Genomic DNA, 22,331 nt, shown 5'->3' on the forward strand with positions numbered 1-22,331 from the left:
ATTAAATTCCATTTCTTTTCATGTTTTTTAAAATATTTTATTATGACAGGAGCGAGTCCAAATTTATCAATGACATCGTTGAAGAGATTTCATTGCAAGTATTAAATCGTACATATTTGCATGTGGCAAAGTACCCCAGTTGGTATAGAGTCTCGTTTGCAAGATATGGGTGAGCTTTTAGGTGTTGGGGTAAATGATGTTCGCATGGTAGGTATATGGGGGATTAGGGGAATAGGTAAGACAACAATTGCCACAGCAGTTTATAATTCAATTGCCCATCGTTTGAAGGCGTTGTTTTCTGGAAAATGTTAGAAAACTCAGCCTAGAGGCCTGCTCAACTTCTGAAGACTATTCTGTAAGTTCTGGGAAAAGAATTGGAGGTGATAGCGTTGATAAAGGTATCAATGTAATAAAGCAAAGGTTGAGTCATAAAAGGTTCTCTTAATGTTTGATGATGTGGATCAATTGGACCAATTAAACAAATTAGTTGGAAGGTCCAATGGGCTTGGTTTGGGTAGTAGAATCATCATAACAACAAGACATAAGCATTTGCTAACGTCTCATCAAGTTGACTTAATGTATGAGGTCAAGGAACTAGATACTTATGAAGCTTTTGAGCTCTTCGGCTATAATGCCTTCCCGGAAAAAGGACTTCCGGATGAGTATAAGAACCTTGCAGTAAGTCTAGTAGATTATGCTAAGGGGATCCCATTAGCTCTCACGTTACATGGTTCGCTTCTATGTGGTAGAAGTGTAGATGAGTGGCATGCTGTATTGGATTGTTACTGATAGAAAGCTCCTACCCTGGATCTGATAATCGACGCGATCCTCAAAATAACCAAATATGCTCTAGAACATCCAGTATCCATGGACGCTGCCTCGTGAGGATTGAAGAAGAACATGTTCAAATGCATGACTTGCAAGAAGAAATGCATATAGAAACTGCTCGACAGCATGTTCGTGAGGATGTTAACATTGTAAGTAGAATATATATATATATATATATATACAAATGCATATATGTTGCCAAGAAACAAATGAGTTTGCCTTGCAGTTACCTGAAAGCACTTTCATTTTATTTGATAAGGAACTTGAATTTGTTAATAGCTTAGTTGCTAGCTTTTTCATACCAGGGAACAATTGGAATTCAACGCCAAGAAAGTTTGCCTGAGCAACCAGATGAGATACGGTCTAGTGCTAAAAGCTTCGTAAGTAAGGTGCAAACTCTACAACTTTCTAAGCACCTCTCGATCAGTTGCTTATAATTTTTTCTTGCAAGATATATCTCTTAGACTTTAATTGAACTACTAATTTCTCTTGTAGGTATTTTCAGCGGAGTGGATGTTTTTAATCGTTAGCCTGATGCTAGAGATCTTTTCAGCTATATGTGATCAGCTTTCCTCCCCAAGAAAGCCCCTCTATGCACTCTTTGGTATGGGGGCTGGCTATGGCTCTAGCCACTTGCATCTGGGAATTCATTCACAAAGGCAGAAGAGGAAATGTTCAATTTGGCAAGTGCGGAATATTGCTGTGGTGGTTTTATTGTCCAAGTTCACCCTTTTTGGTACTTTCCCTGAGATTTGTGGATTAATTTACGCAATCACATCGGTAGTGGGCCTCCATGGTTCAGTTGTGCGTGAGCTTCGGCATAAGGACAATCCTTTCAAAGTAAACATTTTGCCTGCCCTTTTTCTTCTGTGTTTGGTTGTTTCAAAATTAATTCGGAATGCAAGGGGCAGAACAAGAGAGGAGACCAGTGAGATGGAATTGGAATCCATTGCTGTTGACTCTTGAGCTAGACTACGAACTTGTAATGTCTTTGTAACTTTGCAGCTTAGAAGATTGTTTTTCTCATGCCCAGCAAAATTTTGACATGCATGCAGTTTAGCCAAAAAATAAAATATATACGACTCAAAATTGTGAAATTGATGTTTTCCCAGCAAATATAACTCAAGGCGCTACTAATTTAGCTCTGCAAATATGCTCATATTCTATTACAATGACAAATCTTAAGATGAAATTGAAATTTCAAAACACACCCAAGCCTAAGCCCAACCTAGTCCTGATTTACGAAAGAAACCACCTTTTAACCATCTCCACAGCCTTGTCACAACTTGGGTCGAACAAATGGAACACATGGTCCTCCCCTTCACTCTTCACAATCTAAACCACCCCACTCCACCCACTCTCTTTCAATGCCTCATAGTAAGCCCAAGCCATGTCCCTCAAAAAACCTTCTCAGCCACAAAAACCAACACCCTCCCACACCCAATGTCACCCAATTTCTGGATCCTTGTCTGGGTTCACTCTCTGGTTGTTCAGCCCACAACACGCTGGAAAAATTACCTCAGCTTATTGGGCTATTCAGTCCTAAAATACAGGTGAAACAAAACCATCTCAACTAACTTCGCCCATCCCGCACCATCGAGTCCAACCTGATTCACCACGTGGTGCATAAGGGTCGCCCCGACACTGTCCACGCCCACGAAAACACGGTCAAAGTCAACATAGTCGTTGAGCCAAGCCTCGGGTCCATTACAATTCGCATAGGCTGCGGCCCATTGGAGTGCTTCCCATGAGTCTTCATATGCAACAGGGATTGGCTGCTCAGGGGCTCGCCTATGGTGCACAGACAAAATACGACGTTTGCTTCGGATGTTAGCAAAGCGGCGTGGTTGTGGTAGGGAGGAGAGTAGGGGGACTCGATGACGAAAGCGCCGCCGTGGATGAAAAGAAGGAGGGGGAGCTTTCGGGTCGGGTCGGGAGTTTGGGGAGGAAGATGAGGGCGGAGAGTCCGGTTTCGCGAGAGGACGATGTCTTTGGATCGGACCCGGTTTCGAGGTCGGTGGAGGGCTGGACGGTTTCGGTGCCTTTAAGTCTTTTGACGCGGCCGTCTTTGTAGATTCGGAAGAGGGTCGGGAACTCGAATGAGATATCGGGTGAGGAGGCATTTGTGTCCATCGGAGATGAGAAATAAGAATTGTTGTGTAAAACGCTCTAAAACTGAAAAACGACTTGTGATTTGTATTTTTATTTTGGGGTTTTATGAAAGAGAATTATTGCGGATTAAATGCTTTGATATTTTATAAAATTAACCAACCATTTCTTGGCAGCTGAAACCAACCCTAATCTGTTTTGCAACAACCTTATTAGAAGCGAAGCAAAGTTAATACGTATTATGCTTTAATTATATATATAAACACACACATATACATATGTAAGTCAATACTATGTTTATAAGTAATACCCCATTAGAAACCTCATACTATAACTAATTAACGATGAATAGCAAACCAAATAAATCCCTGAGCTCTGAAGCACCATAGATTAGCACTATCAGGGCCATCAACAGCACCGAATTTGAAATTTTGTCTTTGCACAACGCTATTCCATCCATCTGATTAAAGCATATCCAGTAAGAATTCTAAAACTTAACTAAACTCAACTCAGTCGTACGATTGCTCTTCTAGCATAATCTCAAACAAAACCCACAAAACCCAAAATAGCCCAAATTCCATGGGCCTAAATGAACACTACCGCCACACCAATTGAAGAAGCATCACTATCAAAACCACCACCGATTTGGCCTAAATGGGTAGTGATGCTTCTTCCTCCTCCCTCCTATTGAGTTTTTTCTTTGAAACTGGAAGAGAGTGCGGCTAGGTTTTTTGGGGTTTTATTTGGAAACATGATTTACAGGACTTGAATCTAAGCTATAGTACAAGTTTCATTTAGATTGATTGAATTAATTCCCTGATAAGATTGTTGACTACAGGACAAACGTAGAGATCAAAACTCTTATATATAACCAAACCAACAATTCTTTTGCATATTTCTTGCTGGATATCTTCAAATTTTAATTGAATATTTCACCAATTTCTTCTGTAGGCTACCACCAATACCTGGAAGTATGATGTCTTTCTCAGTTCTAGACGCGGATACGTACTACAGTTTTACAAACCGCTTGTGCAGCAATTTGCAACAGATGGAAATTGAAACCTTGATGGATAATGACCTTAGAACAGGGGATGAAACATCACCAACGTTTCTCAAGGAAATTGAAAAGTCAAAGATTTCTATCATTATATTCTCTGAGAACTATGCATCTTCACCGTGGTGCTTGGATGAACTCGTTAAGATCCTTGAATGTAAAAGAACTCAACAACAAATTGTTTTGCCAATTTTTTACAAAGTGGACCCCTCAGATTATTTAACCATGAACGCAAGTTCAATGATGATACAGAGAAGGTATTGAGATGGAGGGCAGCTCTTAGGGAAGCAGTTGTTTTGCCCGGGTATCTCTTCGACCACGGGTATTTTTCTAACCACATTTAGTCATTTGAGGGTCATCTTGTTTTTTTTTTTTTTTTTTTTTTTTTGGGAGCAGCAAGGGTTATCTTCTTTTTATGTTCAATCATGACTCATATTATAAAGTGAAAGTTATACCAAACTACCGTTTTTACTGTACCACACAATATTTACTCAAAGTAAAAGTGGCTTGTTAATCTAGCAAATCCTCTGTTCTCTTTTTTGCGGGTTTATTGTTCTTTGCCTTATCTAAACATATACGGCAAACTTCAAATTGACTGACGTGTTATGAATATGTTTGGCAGGCATGTATCCCAATTGATTCATCGCGTGTCTGAACATATTTCACAATTATTAAACCGTAATTATTTGAAATATGAGTTCAACTATCCAATTGAAATAGAGTCTCGCATATACAAGATATGCACGATCTTTTAGGCATTGGAGACCCTGATGTTCGCATGGTATATATTGGGTGATGGTGGAATGGGTAAGACAACAATTGCTAAAGCTGTATATAATTCAGTGGCCCATAAGTTTGAAGCTTGCTGCTTTTTGGAAAATGTTAGAGAGAATTCAAAGACATCGGAAGGCCTGCTCCAACTACAACATAATCTTCTTAGAACCATTCTAGGAGACATAAGATTGGGGGTGAACAGTATTGTTGGAAGAATCCAAGTGATGAAGAACATGATGCGCCGAAAGAGGGTTCTCGTAGATGATGTGAGTCGAAAGAACCAATTAGAAAAATTAGTCGGAGAATTTAATTGGTTTGCTTCTGGCAGTAGAATTATCGAATAACAAGATTTGAGCATGTACTCGATAATTATCGAGTAGACCTAGCATACAAGGTCAAGAAATTAGAGTTTGATGAAGCTTTGGAGGTCTTCAGTTCTAATGCCTTCCCAAGCAGTAGGCTTCCGGATGATCCTGATTACGAAAAACTCGCAACTAGGCTCGAGGACATCCATTAGCTCTTACATTACAGCTATGGGTTCACTTGTATGTGGGAAAAAAAGCATAGCTCAATGGCAATCTATATTAAACAGTTACAGAACAGCTTCTGCCTCAACTATCCATGAAGTCCTGGAAATAACCAAAAAAAAGCTCTAGAACAACCGGTGCAAGTAGTCACAGATAATGAAGAAGAAAAATATGCTTGGATGTATGACTTAAAGAACGAAATGGATAAAGATGTAGTTGGAAATGATTTTCACGACAATATTAACTATGCTCTCACAGCAACCACGGTACGTAAGCAAAATATAAATATATATATATATATATATACACACACATGTATTGTCTTTTCAATTTGACAAGCAAAACTTCATTTTTTATATTAATTTTTAAGGCAAATATTTTTTTCTATAAGGTATTGATGAAGTTGAAAGATAGTAAGCACGACGACGAATTCTGAGACATTAGCTAGTACTCAAGAGGTAAAAAAGGATCAAAGAATAATTTCAAAGACAATGGATGATACAGTAAGTAGAATATTTGTATAAATATATGCACATATGTACTGTCTTGTTCAATTTGACAAGAAATTTTTTCATAACCAATGCAATTTATTCTTTCATCTATAGGTATTGAATGAGAATGGAAGAACACGGAAAACACGACGGGACAACAAGAGACATTATCTAGTACTCAAGAAGTAGAAAAGGATGAGAGGATTTCAAAAACAAAGGATTATACAGTGAGAAGAATCGTCTTCTTCAATTTGACAAGCAATAAATTTTCATTTCTTATATATGAATTTGTTAATCCAATTTATCTTTTCATTGATAGGTATTGAATGAAGTTGAAACTGAAAGCATGGAAATCTCGACTGGACGACATGAGACAGTCTCAAGTACTCAAGAAATAGAAAGTGATCAAAGGATAATCTCAAAAACATATGATACAGTGAGTAGAGCATGTATATAATATATTGCACATATGTATCGTCTTGTAAATCTCAACCGTTGAAAGCTAATAGATCTAATTATCCAAAAGTTGTGTAATAACTTGTGTAAAAATTATGATGGCACAGATCTCTTGTGTCAATTTGAGAAGCAAAACTTTTACTTTTTTATATTAATTTGTTAATGCAATTTACTTTTTTCATCTATGGGTATTGAACGAAGGTGGAAGTGCGAAGTTGGAGGTAGCCTCCTAGTTTGGACGACATGAAACATTATCGAGTGCTCAAGAAGTAGAGAGGAATCAAGGGGTAATTTCAAAAAATGTCTTGTTCACTTTCACTAGAACAACTTTTTAAATTTTTATATATATTAATTTGTTAATGCCATGGATTTTTTTTCATGCTATAGGGATTGAATAAAAGTAATAGCTCAGAAAACTCTTTTACACAACATGAGATATTATCCGATTCTCTAGCAAGTGATCAAGTAATAAATCCAAAAATTGAAGATGTTACGGTGAGTATATATATAGGCACTTAGATTTTATTCAATTTGGTAAGAAAAACATTTCCTTTCTTATAAAAATTTGTTAATGCAAGTTTTTTTTTTCCCTTCATATTGTAGGGGCTAAATTATGACTCCAACACTAAGAAAGAAAGGGTCGTTCTACAAATTCAGGATGTTACCGTTCCTACCGTGAGTACATTTATATACAGTCTATTTCTATTGAGGCATTTCTCAATTAATTTTATTTGAGAGATACCCTTTAGGGGCCTAGTATAAATATTTTGTCAACCATCTGAACCATCTATTTTTTAAGTCTACATTCATAGATCATCCTTGAAAATAAATTAGATAAATCAAAAATTGTTTTGACATATAATCTTGTCCTACAAAATCAATGAACACAATACTTCAAGAAAGTACTAAAATTTCAATAATTTAATTGAGTGGTCAAATGTATTGGATTCAAGTGATTTTTACTTGCAGAGATGATATTTGAATAAATATCGAAAATAGACAAATTAGATTAGTGAAATAAAATGCGGAGTGGGCTCTACAAAAGGTGTCTCAATAAAAACTTATTCGGCGGGATCCCTCAATTGAGCGACACTTTAGCATGCACTGCATTGTATTCTAATGGTCTCACAAATTATATGGTTGAGGTATTCCTCAAAGATCATCCTTGCACAAAAAAATCACTCATATCCAAAATTATTTAACCACTCAATTAAATAGTTTTCATTTTAGTGTTTTCTTGAAATACCATGTTGGTTGATTTTGTTATTCATAATTAGATGTCTTAATGCTTTCCATATTATGTAATTTTTTGTAAGGATGATCTTTGAATGAATACTTAAAACATAGATGGTTTTCAAGGATGAGCTTATATGCACATATGTATTGTCTTATTCAATTGACAAGCATAATCTTTTTAGGGTTTTTGTTATATGTTAATGTAATTGTTTCTTCATACTAGGAACAAATCGAGGGCATGGTAGAGTTGCCCTTATTATCAGCGGAGACATGGTTGAGTACTACTCCTAAAAGTTTCTTTTTGTTTGCCAAAACTGCTAAAAGCTTCTTATTAAAGGTAAAAAGATACATTAATCTTTCTTTCTTTTTTTTCCCTTGGTAAAATTTCCTTTGGACTCGTAAAACAGGGTAATTGGGCCAAAGGGAGTTGCAAATCCCATGGAAGCCCAAAGGGATTTGAAGTTTATCATTTCATCCCTTTTTTTGCATGTGTGGGTCTATGCATATGTTTCCCGGAGAACTTTTTTTCCGCAGAGTTGATGATGTTGATGGTGTTGCTAATTTTTTTTTTTTTTTTTTAAAGGCCAGTTCAGCAGAACGGATATTTTTAATCATTAGCTTCGTCCTGGAGATCTTTTCAGCTATTTGTGATCAATTGTCCTCCCGAAGAAAGCCTGAATATGCACTAATTGGTATGTCGTTGGCTTCCGTGGCTCTAGCCACTTGCGTATGCGAACTCATTGTCAACTTTAATAAAGGAAAAGTCGAATCTGAGAAGCCGGCAGAAAGCTCAAGCGATATTTTCCCTCACATTTTTGGATTAATTTGTGGATTCTGTCAGTGGCTGTTCTCTATAGCTCGGTTTGTGTGCATACTTACGAATAAGGAGAATCCTTTCAAAGTAAACATTTTGCCCGTCATCTTTCTTGGGTGTTGGGGTGTTGTCAAACTGAACAATAAAAGGTGCATCACTAAAAACGGCATTCATGAGCAGCTGACCTCCGTAGTTCTTATCCCCAGTAAATGACAAACTCCAGACGGAGCTAAGGGTGATCAAGGCCTTGATTTCGGCTCCCATTGGAAGAATGACCTCTTTTACATAAGCATGGACCAATAATTCAGAAATGACTGAGGCTACATTTTCCAATATAACATGTTAAATCGCTTCTTTTAATCTTTTAGGCTGGAGTTTGGTAAAATGGGCCCATGCCACATCATTTTATGTCATGAGGTTCGTGTGGAAAATTTCTGGTGTAAGCCGGTTGTTAGATTTCCTTCCAGCCCTTCGTGGAGGGTGTTGAGCCCCGTCTCTTTTCTTCATTTGTGTCTCCATAATCTGTGTTCTTTGTTTTTCCAGCTTCTTCTTCTAATTCAATTTTTAGCAAATGAAGATGGCTGTTTTTTCCAGAACAATAGAAGAAAGAGGCGATGTTTTTTTCATTACCAAAACGATAGCCTTTGGGTTTCTCCATTAACCTGTAAACATTTTGGAGTTCTCTTGGTTCCTCCATTTCAAGAAATATCTCACTTGCTTATGGGAACTCATTCACAAAGGCAGAAAAGGAAAAAATTGAATTTGGGAAGTGCGGGATATTGCTGTGGTGGTTTCATTACGATGCAAAAAGCTGTCAGAAGGATTTTGAAGTAGTAAGGCAAGTAAGTAATTTTTTGGAAGAGTTTCGCATTGAAAGCTGCATTTCCACAAATCATTCGGCACACAATTGTACGTAGGCCGAAGATTTCAAAAAATTGGGGGACAATGTTTAGACCCAAATTTTCACACCTTGGGCTCAGACAATGTGCGCTTTCAAAAGGAAGAAATATTAGGAATGAGGCAGAAGCCCCAAAAGCCCATGTTGACGCCCGAATATTTTGTTAAGTGTGGGCAAGTGTCCACAGTGGTCCTTCATTAGGTCCGCCGATGTGTGTGAGAATCCCTCTTATAGTCTAGTACTATTGCTTGTTTCTAAAAAAAAAAATTATGGTTAGATTCAATAAGAGCACAACTCCACGGACAAGATTTCAAGGTTTCATTCAATTTTATTCGAATTGAGTATAATTGTATGTGTGATAGCATCTACTATATCAGGAATATCAATGAACCCGATTATTGAAATTGCTCAGATAATTTTCTTATAGAATCTATTTCTTACACTGCTTTAATTTTAATGATATTGCTTCAACCACACAACTCCACAGCACAGTACACAGACAAACTACAAACCGAGTATAAACTAAGGGTCAACTAAGAATAGGACACTTTTTCTCCTATCAATTTAAAGAAACAACCTAACCTGCAGTTTTTTTTAAAAAAAAAAATAAGAAGCTTCAAATATTATTCGATTGAGTTAGGACCGAACCTACACGTTAAAGCTTAAAATTAAACTTAATGGCTTGAGCATTTGGTTGTGTGGCTTTTTTTGTGAGAATGTGAAAAAATGTCTCATACTCAAAAGTTGAGAAACTTAACAAAAAACTTATAAGGAGTTGGGTTCTCCTCCATTATCAATTGATTTTAGAGTCGGACCTCAAATTTTTTTTTATGGTATTACGAGTTAAGAAATATGAGGCACCTTTAATTGACAGATGATTTGTAAAATCTTGTTTCAGATGGGTCATCTTCATCATCAGCTATATACACGACTGGACTAGTAAACACCTTCAAAGTTGCAGAATCCGGAGGAAAATAACAGCGATCTCATTCACGTTGACTTTCAAAGCACGTTGAAGGTAGCAGCAGGAACCAGCTTTGCAAATAATTAATATAATGCAAGTGGCATACTAGCTACGTACATATATGATATATGTATATAATGTAAGTGGCATACACTCTATTACCTAAATCCAAAAGATCGTTAAAAAAACTGACGTGGCAGGGGTATTATGGTAAAAGCACTCATATTGGCCAAATAATGCGATGGCCAGCTGTAATTGGATTAGTGACGTGAATGGACTTTCAAACACATTTAAACACACGCTTTAAAACTCATTTGCAACAACATAACAAAAGAGACTTTCAACTTCCTATAAATTACAAAATTGTCATCAATTTCTTAAAAACAACAGCAGAACAAGCCCCCAAAACCTCATTAAAAAGAACTCAATTCACTCAATAAGGTATCAAAGTAATTTAATAATCAAAATTAAATTCAATATGGCTGTTTGGGTTTGTTTATAAAAATTAAATCAAATAGTGTAGAGTTTATCTATATGTCACTAGTGCTAAGATTGGGCCCTCCATATGCTAGATTTTAGCTTACAGGATATTTCTTCCTCTCTTTTTTTGGCTGGAATTGGTGTTTTCGTTTTAGGTTTTTTAGGTTTTAGACATAAAAAAAAAATTTCACTTTGAGAGAAGCTTTTCAAAAAATAACCACTCATTTCAAATCAGGCATAATGCGATTATTGGATTCCTTAGGAAATCTAAAAATAAATAAATTTTTATCCATTTCTTCTTTTAAAATTTTTCTCTCTCCTTTTGTTTTTTCCAAAATGTCCCTTTTGTTTTTTAGTGTTTATTAAATAAGGTGTTCTAATATCAAGTTTGGTTAATTATATATTAAACACAAATTTGTCTCATAAGAGAGAGACAGTAGAGTAGATTAGATTAATCTGGCAAATAAAAATGATAAAAATATACTAAGTATGTGTACTTTTTAAGTAAAGAAAGGAACTTTCTGTTTTCTTTTCTTTTGTTGCAAAATATAGGAATGAAAACAAAAATTAAAGACCTGCAGAGCACTGGAAAAGAAAAGCGATAGATTCTCTTTCGGTTGGTGGACCAGGCCATCTTCAGAATCCGAAGAATCCAAGTCCACCTTTCGTCTTATTGAATTATTTCACACAGCGGTAACACGGTATAATTATTTCAGCAATACTGTCCTTAATTTACTCTTTGCACTGTTCACTGCAGGTGGGCTCACATGGCTTTGTTTCCTCTTTTCTTTTTTAATTACAAAAAGTAATGGTTCTTTGGTTTGTTGCCAATTTTCAACACGGTACGCGGTATAATTATTTCACACGGCGAGGTATAATTATTTCAACAATGTTGTCCTTAGTTTACACTCTCCACTGAAGCTTCACTGCGGGTAGCAGGAAACTAGGATGCGCAGCTCGCTGAAGGTAGCAGGAAAGTGCTAAGCAAGAGGCCGACATGAGAAAGTTGATTAGTACCCTTTATATAGAGTTCCCAACTCTTGACAGAGTTTTTCACGTTTGCTTCGATTTTATCAGTCGAGAGCAACTGTGAGGTTAAGCAAGAGGCGCATCCAATTATCAAACAATATGGAGTACAATCTCACCACTGAACTAGCAGCCTCTTCCTCTTCTCCTTCCACCCATCAATGGAAATATGATGTCTTTCTTAGTTTTAGAGGTGCGGATACACGCTTCAGCTTTGTAGACCATCTGTACAGCAGTTTGATACAATGGGGAATTTTCACCTTCCGGGATGATGATCAACTCCAAAAAGAAGGAGATATACCAAGAGAGATTTTTGAAGCAATTGAACAGTCAAGGATTTCTGTAGTCATATTCTCTAAAAACTATGCCTCCTCAACTTGGTGCTTGGACGAGCTTGCTAAGATCCTTGAATGTAAGAAATCACAGCAGCAAATTGTTCTGCCGATTTATTACGACGTGGATCCCTCACATGTAAGACACCAAACGGGCCCTTTTCTTGAAGCATTTCTTGCACATAAATACAGATTCAAGGATGATTTGAATAAGGTGATGCGATGGAGGTCGGCTCTTAAGGAAGCAGCAAATTTGCCTGGGACGGTTTTAAACAAAGAGGGGTATTTTTCTAACCACTTATTGGCATTATATATATTTGAGGATTTTCTACTTTTTATGTTCCTAATCAGGACTGTTATAAACTCTGTAAATCATCCCCTCCATTAATCGGACTGTTAATTAAACTGTTAAATGCCTACGTGAATTTTTATTTTATTTTATGCAGACCTAAGTGAAAAAATGTATGTCCCACTTTTATGGTTATGAGGCTTTCATGTAAGAAAAAAAAAAACCCAATTAAAATTTAGAATTTCTCTTGAACAATTAAAAATAAATATAAATTTTGTATTGAAAAAAGGTAATTATTAGAAAGAAAAAAAAAACCAGCACCCTCCTCACATCCCCAGCAACAAAAACCCAACGGAATCTGTTGCAAACATTATAGAAAACAGAGAAGAATTAAGAGAAAACCAGAGGAGTAAACTCAGAATTGTTATTAAGAGAAAATCATCAAGATATGAAGCAGCTCAGGCCTTTCATACAGTAGAGTTTTGCTTAATCTGTTACAGCTGTTACAGCTGTAACTAACTCACAAGAATATTAAAGCTGTTACAGCTGTGAGCTACACGTGATAGACCCACGTGACTTAGCTAATAACAGATAGCTAACCAATTTTAGAATCTAAGCTAACTATTTCTTATTTTGGTAAACATCCCCCTTCAATCTCAGCCGGGATTAGGGCTAGGCACCGTACGGGATGACACGGGATGGAGGTTATCCCAGTGTCAATTTCGGATAGGGCAATCGGGATGGGATAACATGAGATGAGAGTTTTTGAAAACATGTTCAAACCATACCGAACCTAAACGAGACCGATATGATTCTTTATCAATGTTGATACCGTAAAAAATCCTGAAAAATTTCGGAAATCAAGCATAATACAACAAAATAAACAACCAAGAGTCTTGATTCAAGACCAACCAAGAAATGGAAATCTCATATCAAGTTCAGATCTCACATAGTGGAAAAGATTGGAACTTTTGCATACCATGCGGCCATATGGACAAACTAATAAGAACTTCTTTTTATATAAAAAAGTAACCTTCTAGATATAGGTAGGTCATCTTTTTAATCGAGCAAATCCTCCATTTTTTTTTTGGGATTATATGTTCTTTGCCTTATTTAAACATTTATATAGCAAAATTCCATTTCATTTATTGATTAACATGTTTTTAAACTGGCAGGCACGTATCCGAATTTGTTTATAAAATCACTGAAGTGATTTCACGAAAATTAAACCATGTCTATTTGGCACATGAGACGAACTATCCAATTGGAATAGACTCTCGCATGCAAGAAATGAATGATCTTCTAGGTGTTGGAGTGGCTGATGTTCGCATGGTAGGTATATGGGGGATTGGTGGAATTGGTAAGACAACACTTGCTATAGCTGTTTATAATTCAGTTGCCCATAAGTTTGAAGGTTCCTGCTTTTTGGAAAATGTTAGAGAACATTCAAAGGCACCTGGAGGCTTAGTCCAACTACAAAAGACTCTTCTTCAGCAGATTCTAGGGCTGAAAATATCGAGTCTCACAAATGTTGATTCAGGAATCAATATCATTAAGAATAGGTTGCGCAACAAAAGGGTTCTCCTAATTATTGATGATGTGGATCAATTGGATTCGTTAAAATACTTAGCTGGAAGCTCTGATTGGTTTGGTGCCGGCAGTAGAATTATCATAACAACAAAGGATGAGCATTTGCTTGCTCATAAAGTTGACTTCACATGCCAAGTGAAGGAGTTAGAATCTGATGAAGCTTTGGAACTCTTCAGTTCTAATGCCTTCCCAACAAGTAGACTTCCGGATGATTATCAAGTACTCGCACGTAGATTCGTAGGCTATGCTCATGGGAATCCATTAGCCCTCATAGCTATGGGTTCACTTTTATATGGGAAAAGTATTGTTCAATGGCACTCTGTATTAGAAAGTTACGAAAGAGGTCCTGTCTCAAATATTCATGAAATCCTCAAAACAACTAGAAAGGAACTAGAACATCAAATCAACAGACCCGAAGAAAATTTCCTCACTAATGTTGAAGAACATGCTTGGGTACGCACAATATATATATATATATATATATATTCAAATTTATATAAACGTACATTTATATATAGGTATATTACTTTTTCTATTTAACTTATTAATGCAATTGTTTATCATACTATAGGGACTAAATGAAGCTGAAAGCAACGAACTGATGCTTGTACAAAATGACACAATCTCCGGTACTCCAGAAGTAGAAAGACTTCAAGGAAAAATTTCTGAAACTTATAACGAAGTTACAGTGAGTGGAACACACAACACACACACACACACACACACACATATATATATATATATATATATACAGTGAGCTTCTATTGAGCAATCCCACTCTGCATTGTATTTTACTAATCCAAACTGTCTATTTTTTAGATAATCATTCAAAGATAATCTCTGCAAAAAATCATTTGAATCCAATATCATTTGACCACTCAATTGAGTTACTAAAATTTTCGTATTTTCTTGAAGCACTATGTTCATTGATTTTGTATGACATAATTGGATGTCGAAACGGTTTTCGATTTGTCTAATTTTTTACAAGGATGATCTATGAATATAGACTTAGAAAATAGATAGTTTGGATCGTTGAAAAAAATTAATAAGGGACCCTAAAGGGTTATTTGAGGGGTCAAATGGTTTCGGATTCAAGTGATTCTTTGCAGAGATAATCTTTAAGAGAATATCTAAAAATTAGACGGCTTAATTATTGAAAAACAATGTGTTTTGAGACCTATAAGGGTGTCCCTCAAATATGCATATTTGAAGAATCCCTAAATTGAAGCTCTATATATAATAATTTGTTAAATCAATGGTTTTTTCATGAATAGGAACAAAATGAAGATGAAAACAATGTAGACTTGGTTGAAGGAGATAAGACATTCTCAAGTATTCAAGAAGAAGACTTGCTAGGAAAAACTCCTGGAACTGGATATGTAAGTAGAATATATGTATTGTTTTACACAATTGGAATAGCAAACCTTTTTATTTTTTGTTTGTTAGTTTGTCCTTGAAGGAAGTAGAGAAACCATTTTACTTTTTTTTTTTATATTACTTTGTTGATATAATTATTTTTTTCAAAAAATAGGCACTAAACAAAGTTGAAAACACTGAAAAGTTGTTTGAAGGATATCAGACATTCTCCCGTACTCAAGCATTACAAACATTTCAAGGAGGACTTCCTAACACAGAGGATGTCACAGTGAGTATAATATACGTACACATATATATTATCTTATTCAATTTGTCAAGAAGATTCCTTTTATTTATTTATTTGTGCATGCAATTGCTTTCTCATAATTTTTTTTTTTTTTTTTTTGTCACTATAGGGAGTAAATGCAACCAGCTCCGGTAATATAATAGTCGGAACGCCAAAATTCAGACTGCTAAGTCAACACATTGGCGGGATTGCAGTAAGTAGTATATATAATCTGTTAATGCACACATATGTATTCAAATTTACAAACAAAACCTTTTTTTATATATAATTTGTTAATGGAATTGCCTTTTCATACTAGCTACCCAAAATGACAGCAAATGGAGACCAGGTAGAAAATACATGTTGGAAAGCAATTGGAAAGCCGGTAGAAAATACATGTTGGAGTACTACTATTAAAGGCTTCTTATTAGAGGTAAAAAATCTTCAACCTTTTTTTTTTTTTCCTTCAGCAGAGAAGATTTTGTTGATTGTGTGGCTAATTATCTTTTTTGCAGTCCGATACGGTAGAGTGGATATTTTTAATCCTTAGCTTCTTCCTGGAGATCCTTGCAGCTATTTGTGATCAGTTTTACTCCCCAGAAAATCCCCTGTTTGCATTTTATGGTTTGTGCTTGGCTTCTGTGGCTCTATTCTTTTGCTTCTGCGAACTCATTCGAAAGTATAGAAAGGGGGAAAGCTCAAGCCCGCGTTTAGAAATGTTTCCTGACTATTTTGGATTCATTTGTGGAATCTCTCAGTGTCTATCTACAGTAGTTAGGTATGAGTGCACGCGTAAGGGCAAGGCGAACCCTTTCAAAGTAAACCTTCTGCCCGTCATTTTTCTTGGGTGTTTGGGTGGTCGCAAACTATTTGCCAATTTTAAAAGGTGCAAGACAGAAAACGATTTTCCGCTGACCCGTATACAATGTCGCCAATAGCGGACCTACTCCAGACAAAACACAAGGCAAAAGAGGACACTGATTTGGGCCTTCATATGAAGAAAGGCCTCTTTTACAGACTCCTGACGTGGCCCAAATTCTTCTTTCTAAATTTGACAACCCAACATATTCTATTTGAAGTCTGCAACAAAAAGAAAGAAAAATAGGGCACATCAACCAACGCATCACAACATTTCTGCTGCGTGACTTCTATAGGGAAAGGGTTAATTGTCAATTTACTCCCTAAATTTGTATGCTATTTTTAATTTGCACTCTCATTTTTTTTTTTTTTTGTGGAAAATAAGTACACGAACTAATTTTTATTGCCAATTCCCCTCCTACTATCTAAATCTCAACATTTCATCTAATTTACCCTTAAATATAAGGGCAAATTGGTCATTTTATATGTCAAAATAATTAAATACTATAAAATTAAATAATATGAAATTTAAAATAAATAAATAACTTATTTTAATCATTTAATACAACTCTCATCCTTGTTCACCTGTCACTTCACCACTTGACCCCTGTCCAAGAAGCATGGTGACCATTTAATGAAACCCAGGCGAGGGGATAAATGGGGAAAAATCTCCTTAAAATATCTTGGTATCTCCCCCTATAAATACCCCTCACCAATATCTGGACAAGGGTAATAAATCCTTCAACTTGATAAACCCTACCTCCAATACTCCATTTCCTGATATAGCTGCTAACTTAGCCATCGGAGGGGGTTCAACTAGGATCAACCCTAGTTCGCTCCTGTCCTGATAAACTGTTCCAAGTGTGCAGGTCGCCTCTAGAAGAAATACTACTGCAAGGTCAGGTATAGGATCAGACCCTCATCCTGGTTCAAGCCACAATACATACAAGGAGGATACGCGGTTTACATTCATCATCAAGTATATACACAACTGGATTAGTAAACACCTTCAAAGTTGCACCGAAATCCGCAGGAAATAACAAGCAATCTCATTCAATTTTGACTTTCACAGCACGTGAAGGGTAGCAGGAACTAGCTTTGCAAATAATTAATATACTGCAAGTGGCATACACCCTCCTATATAAATTATTTCAAGTCGTCTTTGACATATCAGTATCAAACAAAATGGATTCAGTGACCACTCTATTATTACGAGCCTCTTCCTTTTCTTCTTTCAACCATTCATGGGCATATGATGTCTTTCTCTGTTATAGAGACGTGGATACCCACAACAATTTCACAGACCATTTGTTCAGAAATTTGCTTCAAAAGGGAATTAAAACCTTCCTAGCTGATGAGCTTGTCAGAAGAGAAGAAGAACTATTATTGCCAATGTTTTTTAAAGCGATTGGAGAGTCAAGGATTTCTATCATCGTATTCTCCGAGAATTTTGCATCTTCAGTCCGGTGCTTGGATGAACTGGTTGAGATCCTTCAATGTAGAGCAGCAAAGCAGCAAATTGTTTGGCCAGTTTATTACAAGGTGGATCTCATAGATGTGCGCAACCAACAAGGCAGTTTTGGTGAGGCATTTGCTAACCGTGAAAACAAATTCAGAGATAACATGGAGAAGGTGCTGAGATGGAGGGCAGCTCTTAGAGAAGCAACGAATTTGCCGGGTTGGTATATTTCTTGGACGGGTATATTTCTAAGAACCACTTACTAGCGTTTCGATTTATTTATTTGTTCATAACATTGTTGAAGAAATTTCAGCACAAGTATTAAACCGAACTTATTTCAATGTGGCAAGTATCCAGTTGGAATAGAGTCTCGCGTACAAGATATAAGCGAGCTTTTAGGAATTGGGGTAAATGATGTTCGCATGGTAGGAATATGGGGGTCGAATGGAATAGGTAAGACAACAATTGCTAAAGCTGTTTATAATTCGATTGCCCATGAGTTTGAATGTAGATGTTTTTAGGCAAGTGTAGGAGAAAATTCAGTGGCACCGGGAGGCCTAGTCGAACTACAAAAAGATTGTTCTTTCTGAGATTCTAGGAGAGAAACAATTGGACTGGACCCATGTTGATAAAGGAATCAATGTGATAAAGAAAAGATTGAGCCACAAGAAAGTCCTCTTAATTCTTGATAAGGTGAATCAATTGGACCAATTAAACAAATTGGTTGGAGGGTCTGATTGGTTTGGTTTGGGCTGTAGAATCATCATAACAACAAGAGATAAACATTTGTTAACCGCTCATCAAGTTAAACTCATATACAAGGTGAAGGAATTATATTTTGATGAAGCTTTTGAGCTCTTAAGTTGGAATGCCTTTCGAAGAAATAAACTTCCTGATGATTATGCGAAAGTCGCTACTGCAATAGTACACTATGCTAAAGGGCTTCCATTAGCTCTCACAATTATAGGTTCACTCCTATGTGGTAGAAGCATAGATAATGGAAAGCTGCATTGGATGATTACAAAAGAGTTGTTGACTTAGAGATTCAAGACATTGTCCAAATAAGTTACGATGCACTAGAAGATCTGGTTAAAGAAGTTTTCCTTGACATTGCATGTTTCTTAAACGGTAAAAATAAGAACTATGTGATAAAAATGCTAGAAAGTTGTCACCAGAACCCTGAGTACGGTATTCAAGTACTCATAGAAAAGGCCTTGGTAATTATTAAAGAATATCATATTTGGATAAATGACTTGATACAAAAAATGGGTAGAGAAATATTTCCCCGCCAGGATTCTTTAACTGGGCTCAAAAGTCAGGGCGTAGCAGGTCGTGGTTTTACAAGAATGTTAGCCATGTTCTATCGAAAAATACAGTAAGTAAATATATGTATACCATATGTAGAATATAATTTTCTTATTGAAATTTTAAAGGAAAATAGTTCTAGAATTATTTGAAACACTTTTTTTTGGTGAAAATTTATTTGAAACACTTTCACTATTATTTGACGAATAACTTGCTCTGTTAATGCAATTTTTTTATTCATACTAGGGAATAAATAGAACATAAGCTAAAATGTCTTCAACTTACTATATATACGACACATTTTTTATTTATTTATTTATAATTATAGAAACCGCCTCCCTATATTAGCCGCATTCTTTGTCATCGAGTTTCAAAGTATTTGAAAGTACATTCACTCGTGGTTATTTTCAAGTGTTTATATTTTTGGAATTATGTTGTAAATTTTTTAAAATCTTATCATTTGGTCATTCCTTAGCTTTTGGAGCCTATGTGTTCTCTAATATGGTATTAATATTAAAGCTCTAGTTCGAAGGGTCTGATCATGTAGGATTGGGGCTGCACGTGAGGAAGGTGTCAGTTTGATATACATTGTTGACTTATTTCATGACAGCTTTAGTTTTTTGACGCAGTGTGATAAAGATAATAGATTAGCTAAAACCTTAGCCTAGAACATGTAACTCTGGAATCCACCAGGAAAATATAAGGAAACCTCAAAGTTTATTTGACCCTAGTCACGGGTAAAATCTATTTAAATATTCCTAGAGATTCTAGGAATAAACAATGAATTAAAATATGAAAAACAAAGTTTCAAAAAAGTGTAAAAAGTTTAACATTGGATTTCGGGCTGCTAAACGATCTCAAATGCCCCCAAAAAGCCGACACATCAAAGCAAAGCGAAGTGTTTTACTCGTGACGCCGTTCTCTTTGAATCGACGGGTCATGAGCCCAATTCTAAGCTCAAAGCTCAAATCTGCAATTTGCCCGATTTACCCTTGCGCACGCTTCTCTCCAGCTCCTCTTCAATTGCTTCCGCTATCTGTTCTATATAATTTCTCGAGCCTAATGGTTGTCGAATAGTCATAACTCATAATCATAGTTAACGTACATTTTCTTTTGCATTGTTCTTGCTTGATATCTTTTAGTTCATTGTATTACTGATTTATTTGTAGGCTACTTCAGCAAAGTGGATCTTTTTACTCATTGCCCTGTGTCTAGAGATTTTGTCACTTGCTTTTGATCAGGTTTCTCCCCAAGGAATCACCAGTATGCAGTATTTGGTGTGATGTTGGCTATTGCTGCTGTACTGACTTGCATCTGGGAGTTCATTTACAAGGGTAAAAAGGAAAGAGTTGAATTGAGGAGGTGGAGGATGTTGTGGTGGTTTTATTATCCAAGACCCCAGCGAAGGTTATTTGGTGATGTTCTTGACTTTGGATTACTTGGTGCCATCTCTCAGTGTATTTGCTCGACAGTTCAGTACGTTTACTTCATTCGGCATTATCAAAATCCTCTCAAAGCCTCACTTTTGCCTGCCATATTCCTTATATGTTTGGGTGCTTCAAGATTGAGTTGTATTCAAACAGACAAGACCGATGAACAAAATGCAGGAACATGGGGATTTAGCTAGGTTATGTCTCAACTTCTTGTTGTAGTTTCATTGGTTAGGTTTTAGTAATTGTAATTATTTGAGCATAATCTGAATATGTTATTGGATGAGAGAGCTATTTCCCCAAGCAACTCATGCTGAGTTTGCTGAGAAAATTCTAAAATGTGCCTCTTATTAATACCAGTGTTCTGAAAGGAATTGCAATAACATTTGCTTTGAGAACTACAGATGATAATATCCTAAAGCCTCAAGAAACTACCATATACTAGTGTCAAACGCTATTTTTTCTTCATGCAACAACTCGTTTAAGTCTTTTTGTTCATTAGATCTTATGTTTTTCAGCATAAACTCTAGTTTAAGTTTGAAACCCCAATAACATTTCGAAATTCAAAATTTTCAGAATATTATGAAATAGAAATACCACTTTTGGTTTTAATTTACTACAATCTTAAACATTGTCGTATTGGGTGTGAACAAATTTTCAGAATATAAGAATTTTTGGGTCCTAATTCTGCGAGAACATGGTTATGGAGCTTGTACCTATCTATGCTGCCATCTTTGTAAACTTGGCAAGGCTGTTCTTGAGAATTCTATCTGTTTGGATGAGGGAAAATAACTCGGAATTTAGCTAAAAATCAGGAATTTAAGAGGAGAAATTGGCAATTCTCTTGTTTGGCAACTTAAGCGTGGAATTTATTAAATTGGTGCATTTTTGCTCACCACTTTACCTATAGGTGTACCCTCACCACCCCTTTCAAAAATTGACACATGTTCATGGGATTAAGTATAGTTAATTCTTCATTTCTTTTATATTTGATGATGCTTTTTTTCTTCTTTTTTTTAGCACTCTGTATTGCTTGATTATTTTTTATACTTTGGTGATTGCTCTGCATTATTTAGTTTTTTGAGTATCAAACCAAATTCGAATTTAACAATTCATGTCCTTTTTTAAAAATCTGAATAAACTTCCACAAAAATCAAAAATAACAAGCAATATTGGCTGTGAAGATTAAGGTTTTTTTGTTAAGATTGGGATGCCAACAATTTCGTGGGAAGTGGAAGACCAATATTGGCTGTGAAGATTAAGTTTTTTTTTTTCAACAAAAATCTTTATGGATGTAGCATTTATTGAATATTCAAATTTTTTTTTTTTCAATCATTGAATATCAAGTAATATGATACATATGCAGGCACATACTGCCAGTGTCCTCATGGACCATGAAGAGGATGAATTTCTTGCTACATATTCCAATGATGGTAAAGAATCTGATGATTGTATACACCTAGATTCTGATTTTGAAAGTCTTGGTCTCTTGGATCATAATGAGCAAATTGAAGAGCTCACAAGAAAATTTGGCGACGTTCCAAATTTTGGCATGAGTTTTGATAATGAAACAAATTTGGCGACGTTCCAACTTTTAGCATGAGTCTTGATATCAATATTACAATTCATATGCTAGAGGTGTTGGATTTAGTGTGAGAAAACTTAGAGTAAATAAGGAGAAGAATGATAAAAGGAGTTAGCTAAAGCCAATTGAGATTCAAAGTATTTGGGCGTGTTCTTCAAAGTATTGAAGCCTGTGAATTGAGATT

At 35.9% G+C, this 22,331-nt stretch overlaps 1 protein-coding gene, 1 long non-coding RNA gene and 1 pseudogene across 3 annotated transcripts; 2 read left to right on the forward strand and 1 right to left on the reverse strand.

Moving 5' to 3' along the window:
* Positions 1-860: 860 nt before the first annotated feature.
* On the forward strand, positions 861-1,598 carry LOC103335388 (uncharacterized). Its single transcript, XR_016127678.1, has 3 exons — positions 861-977; positions 1,134-1,217; positions 1,324-1,598. It is a non-coding gene; the product is annotated as an uncharacterized LOC103335388 (long non-coding RNA).
* Positions 1,599-1,965: 367 nt separating this feature from the next.
* LOC103335372 (putative carboxylesterase 12 pseudogene) lies at positions 1,966-3,025 on the reverse strand (annotated as a pseudogene).
* An 8,593-nt stretch (positions 3,026-11,618) lies between these two features.
* Positions 11,619-16,778, forward strand: LOC103335386 (TMV resistance protein N-like). 2 transcript variants are annotated; one of them, XM_089055197.1, is made up of 9 exons: positions 11,619-12,271; positions 13,454-14,321; positions 14,440-14,556; positions 15,143-15,247; positions 15,400-15,513; positions 15,641-15,724; positions 15,830-15,858; positions 15,895-15,943; positions 16,026-16,778. In XM_089055197.1, exons 1-9 carry the CDS (start codon positions 11,760-11,762, stop codon positions 16,446-16,448), a joined length of 2,301 nt encoding a protein of 766 aa, XP_088911323.1. In that variant the 5' UTR covers positions 11,619-11,759; the 3' UTR covers positions 16,449-16,778. The 2 variants fall into 2 exon arrangements, with proteins under 2 accessions (XP_088911323.1, XP_088911322.1); XM_089055196.1 differs by having other exon boundaries at positions 15,830-15,943.
* The last annotated feature ends 5,553 nt before the right edge of the window (positions 16,779-22,331 follow it).

Source organism: Prunus mume, linkage group LG6 (assembly GCF_029339155.1).
Source record: "Prunus mume cultivar Tortuosa linkage group LG6, ASM2933915v1, whole genome shotgun sequence".
NCBI lineage: Eukaryota > Viridiplantae > Streptophyta > Magnoliopsida > Rosales > Rosaceae > Prunus > Prunus mume.

Coding starts and splice junctions, on each gene's coding strand:
- LOC103335386 (XM_089055196.1), top strand. CDS start 11,760: ATGGAGTACAATCTCACCACTGAACTAGCAGCCTCTTCCTCTTCTCCT. Junction 12,272..13,453: donor ACGGTTTTAAACAAAGAGGG/GTATTTTTCTAA, acceptor TTAAACTGGCAG/GCACGTATCCGAATTTGTTT. Junction 14,322..14,439: donor ATGTTGAAGAACATGCTTGG/GTACGCACAATA, acceptor ATCATACTATAG/GGACTAAATGAAGCTGAAAG.